This window comes from Colobus angolensis, unplaced genomic scaffold (assembly GCF_000951035.1).
Source record: "Colobus angolensis palliatus isolate OR3802 unplaced genomic scaffold, Cang.pa_1.0 Scaffold56, whole genome shotgun sequence".
Lineage (NCBI taxonomy): Eukaryota > Metazoa > Chordata > Mammalia > Primates > Cercopithecidae > Colobus > Colobus angolensis.
The window spans coordinates 6,067,989-6,083,201 of record NW_012119154.1 but is presented as its reverse complement, the minus strand read 5'-3'; the positions used below and the strand labels follow the sequence as shown (position 1 = coordinate 6,083,201).

General features: G+C 40.1%; 1 protein-coding gene across 3 annotated transcripts in view; it reads right to left on the bottom strand.

The window, feature by feature from the left end:
* Positions 1-15,213, bottom strand: part of FBXL2 (F-box and leucine-rich repeat protein 2) — a 101,350-nt gene that overhangs the window by 17,702 nt on the left and 68,435 nt on the right. For 2 of the 3 annotated variants that reach the window (XM_011961555.1, XM_011961556.1), the window contains exons 3-5: positions 10,427-10,481; positions 10,095-10,169; positions 4,885-4,979 (exon numbers count right to left, since the gene is read on the bottom strand). The exons of the other annotated variant lie outside the window; for it this stretch is intronic. In XM_011961555.1, the coding sequence (XP_011816945.1) occupies positions 4,885-4,979; positions 10,095-10,169; positions 10,427-10,481 (225 nt within the window). The remainder of the gene's footprint in view (positions 1-4,884; positions 4,980-10,094; positions 10,170-10,426; positions 10,482-15,213) is intronic. 3 annotated transcript variants of the gene reach the window in all.

The window sequence follows — 15,213 nt, the reverse complement described above, 5'->3', positions numbered from 1 at the left end:
AAATAAATAAATAAATAAATAAATAAATAGCCAGGTGTGGTGGTGCATGCCTGTAGTCGTAGCTACTTGGAGGCTGATGTGGGAGGATCGCTGAAACGCAGGAGGCAGAGGCTTCAGTGAGTCGAGATTGTGCCACTGCACTCCAGCCTGGGCAACAGCGCAAGACCCTGTCTTAAAAAAAAAAAAAAAAAAAAATCTAAAAGAAGAAAGAAAGAGGGAGGGGGAAAAAAGAATGTATGGGACAAATAGAAAACAAACAGCAAGAGGGTGGATTTAAACCTAACCATAATATCATATTAAATGCAAATAGTCTAACCCAAATTAAAAAGCAAAGACTGTCATATTGGATAAAAAGCAACACCCAGCTGGGTGCAGTGGCTCAGGCCTGTAATCCCAGCACTTTGGGAGGCTGAGGCAGGCAGATCATGAGGTCAGGAGATCGAGACTATCCTAGCTAACATGGTGAAACCCCGTCTCTACTAAAAATATAAAAAATCATCTGGGCGTGATAGCACGTGCCTGGAGTCCCAGCTACTTGGCAGGCTGAGGCAGGAGAATGGCTTGAATTCAGGAGGCAGAGGTTGCAGTGAGCTGCACTTCACTGCACTCCAGCCTGGGTGACAGAGCAAGACTCCGTCTAAAAAAAAACAAAAGCTACACCCAACTATAAAAAAATCAACTTTAAATATAGATACAAATAGATTAAAGTAAAATGATAGAAAAACAGATATAATGCCAACACTAGTCAAAAGAAAGCTGGAGTGACTATATGAGACAAAGTAGATTTTATAGTAAAGAAAATTATCAGGGAAAAAAGAAAGACATATCAATGAAAAAGACATAGCAATTCTAAATGTTTATATACATAATAACAGAGCTTCAAAATACATGAAGCAAGAGCTGACAGGACTGTGAGGAGAAATAGAGGCAGATATTTCAATACTTCTCTCTTATTAGTTGATAAATTAGTAGTTGGAAAATTAGTAAGAATAGAGAAGATCTGCTCAATACTATCAACCAACCTGACCTACTGGCATTTATAGCACACTTCATCTAACAGCAGAATATACATTCTCTTCAAGTGCACATGGGACACTTGCCAGGAGTGGCCATATTATTGGCCACAAAACAAGTCTCAATAAATTTAAAAGGATTCAGGGTATAACTATGTTCTGTGATCACGACTGAATTGAATTAGAAATCAGTAATGTGCTCTTCTGGAAAATGTCCAAATATTTGGAAACTAAATAATATTGTTCTAAACAACCCATGGGTCATGAAAGAAATCAAAAGGGGAATTAGAATGCATTTTGCATGAAAATGAAAACATAGCATATAAGAATTTGTGGCCAAATTCTCCCCAAAATACTGACTTAGTTTATGTCATTAAACTCCCATACTGTAAAAAAAAAAAAGGTCTCAAATCAATGACTTCAGCTTCCATCTTAAGAAACTAGAGAAAAAACAAAAACAAACACAAATGAAGCCCAAAGTAAGCAAAAGGAAGGAAATAATAAAGATCAGAGCGGAAATAAATGAAGTAGAAAACAGTAAAACAATGAAAAATGGGTGAAAACAAAAGCTGGTTCTTTGAGAATATCAATAAAATTGATAGACTTCTTAATAGCCAGACTGACAAGGGCCAAAAAAAAAAAAAAAAAAAAAGACAATTACCAATTTCAGAAACGAGAGAGGGTATATCACTGCAGATTTTACAGATATTAAAATAAGAGGATATAAACAATGTTAATAAGTCCAAGAACTTAGGTGAAATGGACAAATTCTTTGAAAGACACAGACTACCAAAACTCATTTATGAAGAAATAATCTGAAGAATTCTATACATATTAAAGAAATTGAGGCTGGGTGAGGTGGCTCACGCCTGTAATCACAACACTTTAGGAGGCCGAGGCAGGCGGATCACCTGAGGTCAGGAGTTCAAGACCAGCCTGGACAACATGGTGAAACCCCTGTCTCTACTAAAAATATAAAAATTAGCCAGGCATAGTGGTGGGTGCCTGTAATCCCAGCTACTTGGGAGGCTGAGGCAGGAGAATTCCTTGAGTTTGCAGTGAGCCAAGACTGTGTCACTGCACTCTAGCCTGGGCAACAAGAGTGAAACTCCATCTAAAAAACAAAAAAAAAAGAAATCAAATTTGTAATTAAAAACGTTCCCCCCGGCCGGGCGCAGTGGCTCAAGCCTGTAATCCCAGCACTTTGGGAGGCCGAGACGGGCGGATCACAAGGTCAGGAGATCGAGACCATCCTGGCTAACACGGTGAAACCCCGTCTCTACTAAAAAATACAAAAAACTAGCCGGGCGAGGTGGCGGGCGCCTGTAGTCCCAGCTACTCGGGAGGCTGAGGCAGGAGAATGGCGTAAACCTGGGAGGCGGAGGTTGCAGTGAGCTGAGATCCGGCCACTGCACTCCAGCCTGGGCGACAGAGCGAGACTCCGTCTCAAAAAAAAAAAAAAAAAAAAAGTTCCCCCCAAAAAACATGCAGGAGCAGATGGCCTCAATAGTGAATTCTACAAAACATTTAAAAATATATAAATTGTACATAAACACTCCCAGAATTTTTAAAAATTGTTTTTATTTTTATTTATTTACTTTTGAGACAGAGTCTCGTTCTGTCGCCCAGGCTGGAGTGCTGTGGTACGATCTTGGCTCACTGCAAGTGCTGCCGCCTCCCGGGTTCACGCCATTCTTCTGCCTCAGCCTCCCAAGTAGTTGGGACTGCAGGTGCCCGCCACCACGCCAGGCTAATTTTTTGTATTTTTAGTAGAGATGGGGTTTCACCACGTTAGCCAGGATGGTCTTGATCTCCTGACTTCGTGATCCGCCTGTTCAGCCTCCCAAAGTGCTGAGATTACAGGCGTGAGACACCACGCCCAGCCAAATTGTTTTTCTTTTTAGAGATAGGGTCTCACTCTGTCACCCAGCTTGGAGTATGGTGGTGTGATCATAGCTCACTGCAGCCTTGAACTTCTGGGCTCAAGCGATCTTCCCACTCTAGCCTCCCAAATAGCTAGGACTACAGGTATGCACCACCACACCCAGCTACTTAATTTTTTTTAAGAGATGGGGACTTGCTGTGTTGCCAGGCTGGTCTCAAAATCCTGGGCTCAAGTGGTTCTCCCACCTTGGCCTCCCAAAGCACTGGGATTATAGATGTCACCCACTGAACACACCCCAGAAATGTGAATAGGAGGAAATACTTCCCAATTCACGGCATGAAGCCAGTATTACCTTGATACCTAAACCACACAAAAGCATTATAAGAAAATAAAATCATAAGGCAATATTCCTCATGAGCCCAAATGCAAAATTTTTTAACAAAATTGTAGCAAATAGGATCCAATAATATACAAAATAAATAATACATGGCAATTCAAGTGGGCTTTATCTGAGTGATGGAAGGTTGTTTAAACATGTTTAAAGGTGCCAATCTAATTCATGATTTAAAGAATTTTCTTGATTTAAAGAAAATCATTTTGTTCCATAACAGTATTGAGTGTTTTTATACTTAAAAGATGATGTTGTGAATCAATTTTTTTTTTAGCAATGGTATAACAGATGTTTGAATTGTAAATTCTACTGTCTGCATTCACTGTATGTTGCACATTCTTACTGGAAGTCTGTGATTGCTGTACATTGTGGTAATATTTAGGTCTGCAAGAACACAAAGTGTATTCCAAGGTTATGGGGGGTACACCCTAATTTAGCCAACCTCATAAGCAATACTAGAGGCCATGAGGATAAAGACATGAAGGTTTTAATCATCTCTGTCTCCAGAAATCCTCAAAGCACATATGTGTTTTTTGTTTTTGTGTGCGGGGTTTTTTTTTTTGGTAGAGGAGTCTCATTTTGCTGCTCAAACTGGTCTCAAACTCCTGGCTTCAAGGGATCGTCCCACCTCAGCCTCCCAAAGTGCTGGGATTACAGGCCTGAACCACTGTGCCTGGCCAGCACACATCCTTAACATTGATAACATTCCCAATTGCCCAGGTGCAGTGGCTCACGACTGTAATCCCAGCACTTTGTGAGTCCAAGATGGGTGAGGTCAGGAGTTCAAGACCAGCATGGCCAACATGGTGAAATCTTGTTTCTACTAAAAACACAAAAATTAGCTGGGCGTGGTGGTGCATGCCTGTAATCCCAGCTACTCAGGAGGCTGAGGCAGGAGAATCGCTTGAATCTGGGGGGCAGAGGTTGCAGTGAGCTGAGATCGCACTGCTGCACTCCAGCCTGAGCGACAGAGCGAGACTCAGTCTCAAAACAAAAACAAAAACAAAAGCAACCCCCCCCCAAAACCCCAATAAATAATGGTTATCCAGTAAGAGATGGGCAAATATTTGGTTGGATAGGATATATTGCTAACAGTAATAAAATTAATGTAAAAATCATATCCCATCATTATGAGTAAGCAAAATTCTAGCTTATGCCAGGGAAATTTTTGAAATATTTTATCAATTAGTAAAATTTATAAAGGTAGCTAATATGAGAGGAAAACTAGGAAGATGCAGAAGTGAAGAAGGAAATAGAAAAGAGGTAGGCACTTCATACATGTTATTTCTTGTTATGCCTGTGACAGTCCTGTGGGAGCTATAACTGCCCTGACTTTGCAGAAGAGAGAACTGACACTCAGGCGAAACAATTTGTCCCAAGGTCACATCCCTAACAACAGTACAGCTTGGTTTCCAACCCAGGTTAGATATCCAAAGTCCTGGTCCTCTCATTACTCTATGCAAATTACCACAAAAATAATTTTAACAGAAGAAGAACATATAATAGGCTTGGTTTATTTTTGCTGAAATGCTTTTCCATTTTGATGAAAATGCTACAAGCTGCCATGACAGAGTGAGCCACTGGATTTGACTTACTTCAAGGAGGAGTCCCCAACACCAATGCAGCCTCGCAAGCTGAGCTTCCTCAGGAATCCACCGCATCGCTTCGAGATATTTTCCACCACTCGACCCTTTAATTAAGAAAGTTTGGGGGGAAAAATACTGTTTTTTCATGCTGCTTATCTAGCAGCAAAATAACCTGAAATCTAGGAACAGAATATATTTTTCCAAGTGTAACAGAAAATATTTTGGAACATTCCTCTAACACCTCAGTTCTATCCTTAATGCATGAAGGGGCTGCAAGCGCTGAAAAATGTTCTCAATTAAAGCATTAAGTATTCTAAAACCAACCAACAAACAACAACAAACAAACACAAAAACCAAAACCTGTACACTGCCTTTTGAAAGCCTTAGCCCTGGGATTAGGCCCTCCCTACCTAAGGGTCACAGCTATTCCGCCAATCAAAAGGCTTTTTGAGGTTAGCTGTGGGAATACCAGCCACTGAGCAGAGATCTAAGACAATGCAGCTTTAAAAAGAAAATCCCACTTGAGCTAAACATTACCACTTTAAAAGTATAACAATATATTGCAAAAGCTTCCCCTCATCCTCCTTAGCTGTCCCCTACTTAAACACATTTGCTTTGAAACAAGAACTTTCGCTGCGTACTCGCAGAGATATTAGAGGAAGCAAAAAGAAAATGAACAATGAACAATGATTAAGCACTTCCACTTTTTAAAAAACATTTTCTACTTCAAATCACTTTTTTTCTTTAGAGACGGGGTTGGTGTCTGGGGGTCTCACTCTGGTACCCAGACTGGAGTATAGTGGTGTGGTCATAGCTCATTGGAGCCTCAAACTCCTGGGCTCAAGTGATCCTCCTGCCTCAGCCTACTGAGTAGCTAGGACTACAGGCACATGCCATGGCACCTGGTTTACTTCTACTTTTTGAGGAACAATTTCTTGTACCTATTATGGCTCATTTAATAGTCAAAAAACTTCATGAACACTCCCAAAATGGAGGTAAGGAAGAGTATGTGTAGAATACAGGAGACCCCTTAGGGCATCTTGTAGTAGTACCATGCCCTGTGATTTATGTCAGTAGCAAACTGCAACAACCCAATCCAAGCACGGCGATTAATGACCAGACCCTTCAGGAATAAAGGCCTGAGTCATTCCACCAGGTAAAGAACCATGACCAGCTGAGGTGCTTGCTGAAGGCAAAGGAATACAGAAATTCACTGTGGAAGAAGGTAGTTATAAATACTAACTACAACCTCCACCTCCACAAGGGAGGAAAAGTTCAAAGGGACAATTTGATTTGTTTTGAATACTATTATCCTCATTTTATAAAACAGCAATCTTGGCACTGAACTGTGAGCATGATGAATTCACCAAGATACATCAAAACCACAGGGGGCACACGCAGTGGCTCAAGCCTGTAAGCCCTGCACTTTGGGAGGCTGAGTCAGGATTTTGAGACCAGGCTGGCCAACATGGTAAAACCCCATCTCTACTAAAGATACAAAAATCAGCCAAGCGGCCAGGCACGGTGGCTCACACCTGTAATCCCAGCACTTTGGGAGGCTGAGGTGGGCAGATCACGAGGTCAGGAGATCGAGACCATCCTGGCTAACACGGTAAAACCCTGTCTCTACTAAAAACACAAAAAATTAGTTGGGCATGGTGGCAGGCATCTGTAGTCCCAGCTACCTGGGAGGCTGAGGCAGGAGAATGGCGTGAACCCGGAAGGCAGAGCTTGCAGTGAGCTGAGATCACGCCACTGCACTCCAGCCTGGGCGACAGAGCGAGACTGTCTCAAAAAAAAAAAAAAAAAAAAATTCAGCCAAGCATAGTGGGGCACACCTGTAGTCCCAGCTACTTGGGAGGCTGAGGTAAGAGAATCGCTTGAGCCTGGGAGATGGAGGTTGCAGTGAGCTAAGATCATCCCACTGCAGTCCAGCCTGGGTGACAGAGCAAGACTCTGTCTCATAAAAACAAACAAAAAACCCCACAGGATACATATTGTTACCTAGCTAACATCTTAATTACGTTGAAAATCCAATCTTTGATACTGTTAGCATCTATTTATACTTTCTTGAGACTACCTGCATTAATAATTATTAATATTTTTTGAAGCAAAATTCCAGACAATTGTAAAATAAATCTTTGTCACTGGGGGAAAAAGATTATGACTTAGAAATCAAAGATATGTATTTAAGTACCTAATAAACAGAAACAAACAAAAAAACCCAGCTCTACACCAATGTCTACAAACGGAGCACCTAATATACTGTTCCCATTTCAAGTTAGTAACATTTATATAAACTTTCTAGTTCTCCTTTTTTGGGGCAAAGTTCTTGTACTGGAATACAAAACTACATACACAATATTCTGTTCCACTGTTTCCAACTAAGAGGGGGAAAATGCAAATCCATTTCAGTGCAATATTCAAGCCAATGATTCTGTGTCTTATCTACCAGACAATATGTTGTAGGCATGCATTTTAGAATGAAGGGCTTTAAAGAAAAATAAGCCCTAAAATGGGCTAAAGACCCTTGGAGTTACCACTTTCAGATTCACACACTACTTAGTTATTTCTCATTTTTGGCCTAGCACAATCTTCAGTAACCATGAAGACACTGACAACAAAATGTACAAGTTTTAAAGGCACAGAAAATGCCAACCCAAACTTTAGGTAAACCACACGTATTCACAAAAGAGAAGATGAAGGAAAGGTACCGTGTGCACTTGTCACCTAGATGCTTTACTCTGCCTTTTCTTCATGTGCCAGTCATGCAACCCACCATTCAAGATACCTACAGTCTCCTCTTAGTAGGTGAGTGACCTTGGATAAGTTACTCAACCTTTTCTGTGCCTCAGTTTAATATGGTGCTTACAACATTGTCAGACACACAGCAAATATTATTAGTGTGTTGATCCTGATCCTTGACAACTTCTCTTTTCTCTCACATTTCCTTCCCAAAGTGCATATTTTTAAGACTATCCATAAAATGCTTCCTAGGGCAAGCATCCTCCAAAGGGTCTTGTTTAAGGACTATGAAAGGCCCCAAGACTTGGTTCATAATCTAGGCTGGACCAAGGGGGCTAGCCCAAAAGGGAAGCTAAGTGTTATGATTAGATTGCACCCTGGTGCCAGCTATTTTAGGTTTTCACATGCAATTATTTATATAACTGGTGAACCATAAATTGGCTTCCCCTTTGGTGGATGTACTTTTAAGTATTTCTGGGATGTGTTTATATGGCAGTTAGCTGAAAGTCAGCAGTCAGCTAAAATCTTGTGATCAAATAATGCACAAGGTAGTGATATTTAGTTGAAATAGTACTTTTTAATATCAAAATAATTTTTTTTTTTTTTGAGACAGGGCCTCACTCTGTCACCCAGGCTAGAGTGCAATGGCACAATCAGCGCTCACTGCAACCTCTGCCTCCTGGGCTCAGGTGATCCTCCCACCTCAGCCTCCTGAGTAGCTGAGACTACAAGCATGTGCCAGTGTGCCTGGCTAATTTTTGCTTTTTCATTTTTTTGTAGAGACATAATTTTGCTATGTTGCCCAGGCTGGTCTTGAACTCCTGGGCTCCAGTGATCTGCCCCCTACGGCCTCCCACAGTGTTGGGATTTCAGGTGTGAGCCACTGCACCCAGCCTGACTTTAAAAGTTCTTCATGTGCTTTCCAAAAAAGCTGTATAGTTGGAAAAGTCATCAAAATTGAGGAGACATGAAGAACCACAGAAAGAGAGAAAGTATTTTGCTCAGTTTTTTCAAAACAATAACTCTCCTTTGTGGTCAGTAGAAATGACTACAATTTTTAGAAATTAAATGTCCTCCACATCATCACTAAGTAAACACAGTGAACAAATATTTAGATATGATCAGTTTGAAGGGGAATTATATTCACTGGCATGGAATGTTGGCATGTTTAGGTGGAGCACTGTTGTAATCACTGCTGTTAACTCTCAAAAGTGCACTAAAGAACACCTAATTCAGAAACCACAGTGTTAAGCCAGGAACTAGAGCTTATCTTTCCAGGATGGGCGTGAATCCTTGAGGTCCCTGCCCTCTTCCAAGAGCAGAGTACCACAATATGACAGAAATAAGGGGTTCCCCCTTTATTTAATAAAGGGAAATCTTCTGCTCTGCCCCACTTACTGTAAGTATTGTGCTCCACTGGTATAAGATGAGAAGCAGAGACTCTCAAGCAGTAAGTAACCTAGAGAAGGAGGTGAAGAGTCTCCACAACTGACCTAGACCATTAGTTTGTCTAGGTCAAACCAGGTTAAGCAGCTAGCAGGAAATTGCTTAGCTCAGTCCTACTGTTAAACACATGCATTTCCTTATCCAAAAAAAACCAAAAAACAAAAAAACCAATAAATACATCTTGGTAAAAACACATGGCAAACATACTGTGTGAGTAACTAAATTAAAATGCATTTCCACTACTGTAAGTTTGCTAAACTGGAAATACATTAGGTTTTACATTAGGTAGAAAATAAACTTCAGAATCTCAAGACCCTCAAACCAGTGCTTCAGACAAATCCTAAGTACAATGCTCTTTATTATTACCTGCCTTAACTTTCTTTTTGGTTAGAAATTTAGTATTGAATATCAAAGTTGTTCTAAAATAAACTTTGTTCATTTCATCAGGTTTACCATGCTTAAATGGAGATATTTACATATTTACAGATAAATATATCAGAATCTTGGAATTGCATAAGACTTAACTATTACTTTACTTCTTTATTTTATAGATAATAAAACAGAAGTACTGAGAGATTATACGACTTAAGTGGCTGAGCTGGGGTGACACTTTAGATCTCCAGCCTCACTCTTGGGCCTGTGCGTCTGCCATTTCTCCATTCTCAGTGGATTTGACGCTGAATTAGAATTCTCAGTGGATTTTTTAGGTCAGTAAGTATTTGTTAAGTCTCCTAAGGTTAAAGCATTGAACCAGGTGATAATGATGCAGGTGTGTGGCTTTAAAAAGCTGAGTAGTAAAACTCAGACTATAAACATAAACGAGAGAAAAACAATCTGTTACTGATACAATTTAAAATGCAAGCAGGATTTTGTTTTGATGTATGCAAATCCCTTCCAGTTTTTCTTCTTTCTGTTCTACCTCGGCGCTTTAATACTAGATCTAAATGCAGTAAAACAAAAAGGCAGGAAAGAGGAAACAGTTACTCGTCTTTTTAAAAAGTTTTCTGTCTAAACCAAAGCTAACTTACCTCTACATCTGTTTGAAAGTTAAAAAGATCTATTCTTTGCCAGTTGCTTCCATCCAGGGCTAAGATGTTCCAAGCCTGGAAGGTGGGAGGTAAAGGAAGAGGGATTGGGGGTGAAAGAAACACATTTATTGAGACTCTTAAAGTCTTGATTCACCTTTATTTCCAAACCTCTACTTTTGATGTATATTAAGTCAATAGTCAAATGCAAAATTATACCATTGTGTTATATTAAGTATAAAAGATAATAAAATTTTAATTTTCAGTAATTTGAACTGAAACTCATTCTAATGAAACTTGATATTTATTGATTAAAAATCTGGTGAATACTCTACCTTGGAAATCTGTGCACATCGGCACAAAGTTACTATATCCAAGAAGGAAAATATTCTACAGAGAGAGGAAAAAAACACAAAAACGAGATGGTGTTAACATTTCAGGATAATTATAAGTTGAAAGAAAAAATCTAATCCGCCACCTGGATACATGAGTTTTTTCAAGATTCCTCAATGTGCAATATACAAGTGCACTATAACTTTACATCACTATGGTGAAATAGTAAATGCTTGCATGTTCAGAAGCTGTTTTGGACACACAATACAAATTACCTTAGAACTCATTAAGCTTGTATTTCCCTTGTTCTAAGAAATGGACACAGGAAAGACCATAACTGGTTCTATTTGAAGACCACTGCTCTAGCAGAAGCCCTCTTTTGGTGGTAGATGCACTGAACAGGCTCAGATGCCTGAGCCTCAAACAACATTGTCAAAAAAAAGCTTGATGACAAAGCCCATTTGGTTTGAAGTATTTGTTCGCCTGGCAGAAAGATGGAGCTCATTAGTTGGCAAAGTCTATAAATGATCAGTTTTTCCTAAGCAAAAGCCAAGGAGCCAGAGAACACAGGAAAGATGAGGGGGAAAGAAAAGCAGACAGAAGCAAACAAAATCTTGGTTGGCATCAGTAATGCCTTAGAGGAAGCAGTAGCTGCCAGCATGGCAGGGGACTGAGTGAAGCCTCGACATTCTGGCAGTCAAGGAGAGGAGCTGCTGCTGATAGAACGTGAGCAAACAGCCATGTGAGCCTCAGCACTGCAGTGACAGCTGACAACAAAGGGCAGCTTTTCTGTAAGAAAGATGGATAGGGCTGAAGTCAGGAACAAGAATAGTGCTTCAGTTCTGAGAGTCCTGGAAAGTAAATATGAGAGTCTGTGCCTCTGAGTGTGGAAGGGGAGAGTGGTAAGATGGCAAACAGCTACCTATAATATTCCTCAACATTCTTTAAAGCTAACAATCAGTGGTGAGATAAAAATCCATGGCCTCAGGGAAGGAGAGTAGAATCATAAAACGTCAAAGTGTTGTACCCTACAATAATGCACCCACATGCAGTACCATGGGATACTGACTGTAGAGATGCCATCCTACAATACAGGCTACAATCATTCTCTAGTGAAAAGCAAAGGATAGAAGCATAATAAGGGTTACACTGACTTTAAAAGAGTCAGGGGATCTTTGTACATAGAAAAATGCTGGTGGCTAAAATATGTGTACTTAAACATGTAACATCCAAGTATTTCAGGATATCTACACATCCACAGTGCTCAACCCAAAGGCTCTCCTGCCCCTAATAGCTGTGTTCTGTGACATACGACCATCCCACAGCTAGCCACATCTGATTGTCAGCTCCCTACAGAAAACAAGCACCAAACAGAGAAACTAGCCTAGTACAGCAGAATCACATTTCATGCAGGGATTGGGTTCTAAAATGCCAAAGGTAAAAAAAAAAAAAAGTTAGCTGTTTCCCTTGAAAATCCCTTAAGAGCATACCACCTTTATCATGTCTCAGTAATAACAATACTGGTAATAACAAAAACAGTCAACACTGATTACGCATTGACTATGTGCCAACCATGGTTTACATGCGAGTCATTTAATTGGCACAACAGTGCTATGAGGTGTTGTGCTATTACTATCTCCATTTTACAGATAAGGACACTGAACACAGAGGTTAAGTAACGAGTCCAGGGCACGCTGATAGTAAAGGTGGAACTAGGATTTGAATCCAGGTAGTCTGGCTCAAGAGCACAAGCCATGACCACTACATATACTGCTTTGGAAAGCTTAGCACAGCTGTTTTTCCCTCAGGATTGGGCTAGATCCTAAGAAAGAAATGAATCTAAGAGAGATGAGCCTCTATGTGGGCTCCAGAGTGACTGACACAAGTAAGCTATAAAGTAACCTCAGAATGCCATACGCTGGATACTCTAACTCCTCCTACCCTATAGTTCGACAATGTACAACCAATCACTAATTAATGTTACTTCTGGAAACCGCTAAGAGTTCCCAAAAATAACTTTTGTAATCGCCCCCTCTCCTGATTCATCCTTTTTTCTTTAAAAACTCGAGCAGGCCAGGCGCGGTGGCTCACACCTGTAATCCTAGCACTTCGGGAAGCTGAGGCAGATGGATCACAAGGTCAAGAGATCGAGACCATCCTGGTCAACATGGTGAAACCCCATCTCTATTAAAAATATAAAATTAGCTGAGCATGGTGGCGGGCGCCTGTAGTCCCAGCTACTCAGGAGGCTGAGGCAGAAGAATTGCTTGAACCCGGGAAGGGGAGGTTGCAGTGGGCCAAGATCATGCCACTACACTCCAGCCTGGGCAACACAGAGAGACTCATCTCAAAAACAAAAACAAAAACAAAAACAAACCTCAAGCAACTCCTTTTTTCTCGGGATCACTTCCCAGTGTTTCCTGAGCTGCAATCTCAAACTTGCCCCAAATAAACTCTCTAGATTAATTTTACCTCAGTTTCCTTATTTAGGTCAACAGTGCTATTTCTTAACTGATAATAACAGATGAAGTAGTTTTCGTTTAGTGAGTATGTTGCTTGGAACAAACTGGACTCCTGCTTCATTCACAAGTGAAGCAAGAGTTCACATGTTGAGACACACGCAGGAACCAACACATGGAACAGGAATTCACATTTCTCATCTCATGCTTACAGTTTTATGATTACTGAATGAAAAAATAGATTGCCTAAAGTATTTACATTATTTCCCCTCTCTCCCCAACCTTCTAAACTGAAAGTAGTTGAATTTGCACAAATAGGCGTGGCGATACTCCAAACTACCACACTGACGGCCAAAGTCAATTCCTGACTCATGTTTCAATAAGTAAAACTAATGCCCTCAATTACAAAGCCTGGGATACTGGCAACAGAAACGCAGATAGCGACACGAGTGACAAACTGAGTTCTGACCCCTCCAAAACATTCTTTCCTAGAAAGTGCTTCCTTATCTCAAATGTGACAGCCTCAACTTTACAAGGCAAGCACTGCAATAGCACCTGGTTATAAATATACACAGGGGAGCAAGGGATTGGATGTACTTTTGGACTTTGTATTCTGCTCCATTAGTCTGTTTGTCTTTGTGCCAGTAAGGCTGATTTTATGAAGCTTTAATAATAAGTCACAATGTTTGGTAATGTAAGTCCTTCAACTTTGTTCTTCTTCATCAAGATTATCTTACTTATTCTTGATTCTCAGAATTTCCTATTAAGTTTCAAAATCAGCATATCAACTTCCACAAGAAAACTTTCTAAAATTGTTACTGGGACTGCATTGAATTTACAGAAAATTTGGGAACAATTGAGATTTTTACAATATTAAATTTTCCAATCCAGAAACACGATCCATTCCAAAATTTATTTAGGATTTCTTTAATTTCTCACAGTAATTTTTGTAGTTTTCCACATAGATATCTTGCTTATCTTTAGATTTTTTTCCTGGTTATTTGATGTTCTTCTTATTAAAATGGAATATTTTTTGGCAGCGCGTGGTGGCTCACACCTATAATCCCAGCACTTTGGAAGGCTGAGGGAGGAGGATCACCCCAGCCCAGGAATTCGAGACCAGCATGGGCAACATGGTGAAACCCCATTGCTACAAAAAAAATACAATTATTAGCCAGGAGTGGTGGCGCATGCCTATAGTCCCAGCTACTCAGGCGGCTGAGGTGGTAGGGTCAGCAGAGCCTGGGGAGGCCAAGGCTTCAGCGAGCTGTGAACCTGGGCAACAGAATGAGACCCTGTCTTGAAAAAAAAGGAATATTTTAAATGTCATTCTTTAATTGTTGCTAGTATATAACGTTAATTTTCATATACTGACCTTGTACCCAACAATATTTCTGAATTTGTTCATTCATTGTGATTTTCTACATAAAACATCAATTCACCAGTGAAGAATGAACTAACTTTCCTCCTTTCCAATAATTATACTTTCTATTTCTTTTGCTTATTACAGTGGCTATGATTTTCTCTAGTACAATGATAAATAGAACTGGTAATGAAATAAATACATCTTTGTCTCATTCTCATCTCAGAGAAAAGGCTGCCACTATTCAATTATTATGATGTTTACTATAGGTTTTTTTTTCTGCCTTTCAATTATTTTGTAATTCCTTTGTTACAGCCTATAAAATATTTCCATTTGGTGCACGCGTGATTTTAACACCTTTCACATTCGTTTATCTCCCCTTTAAAAATTTTTTTTTTTTTTTCCAGATGGAGTCTTGCTCTGTTGCCCAGGCTGTAGTATAGTGGCATGATCTCAGCCCACTGCAACCTCCGCCTCCGTGTTCAAGCAATTCTCCTGTCTCAGCCTCCCAAGTAGCGGGGATTACAGACGCACATCACCACATCCGGCCAATTTTTGTATTCTTAGTAGAGATGGGGTTTCACCATATTGGTCAGGCTGGTCTCGAACTCCTGTCCTCAGGTGCTCCACCTGCCTCAGCCTTCCAAAGTGCTTGGATTACAGGTGTGAGCCACCAGGGCCAACCTAAAATTTTTATTTAAAATAAGAGCAAGTGGTACAGAGAGTTACCATATACACCCCTACCAACAGACCCACATAGTTCCCCCTATCATTAACATGTCGTATTAGTGTGGTACATTTGTTACAATTAATGAACCAATATTGATACATTATTATTAACATAGTTCACTCTGTATATTAGTTCTAGAGGTTTTGCCAAATGCATGTCACGTAGCTGCCATTACAGTTTCACATAGACTAGTTTACTGTCAACAACATGTTTCATTTATTCATCTCTCCTCTCTTC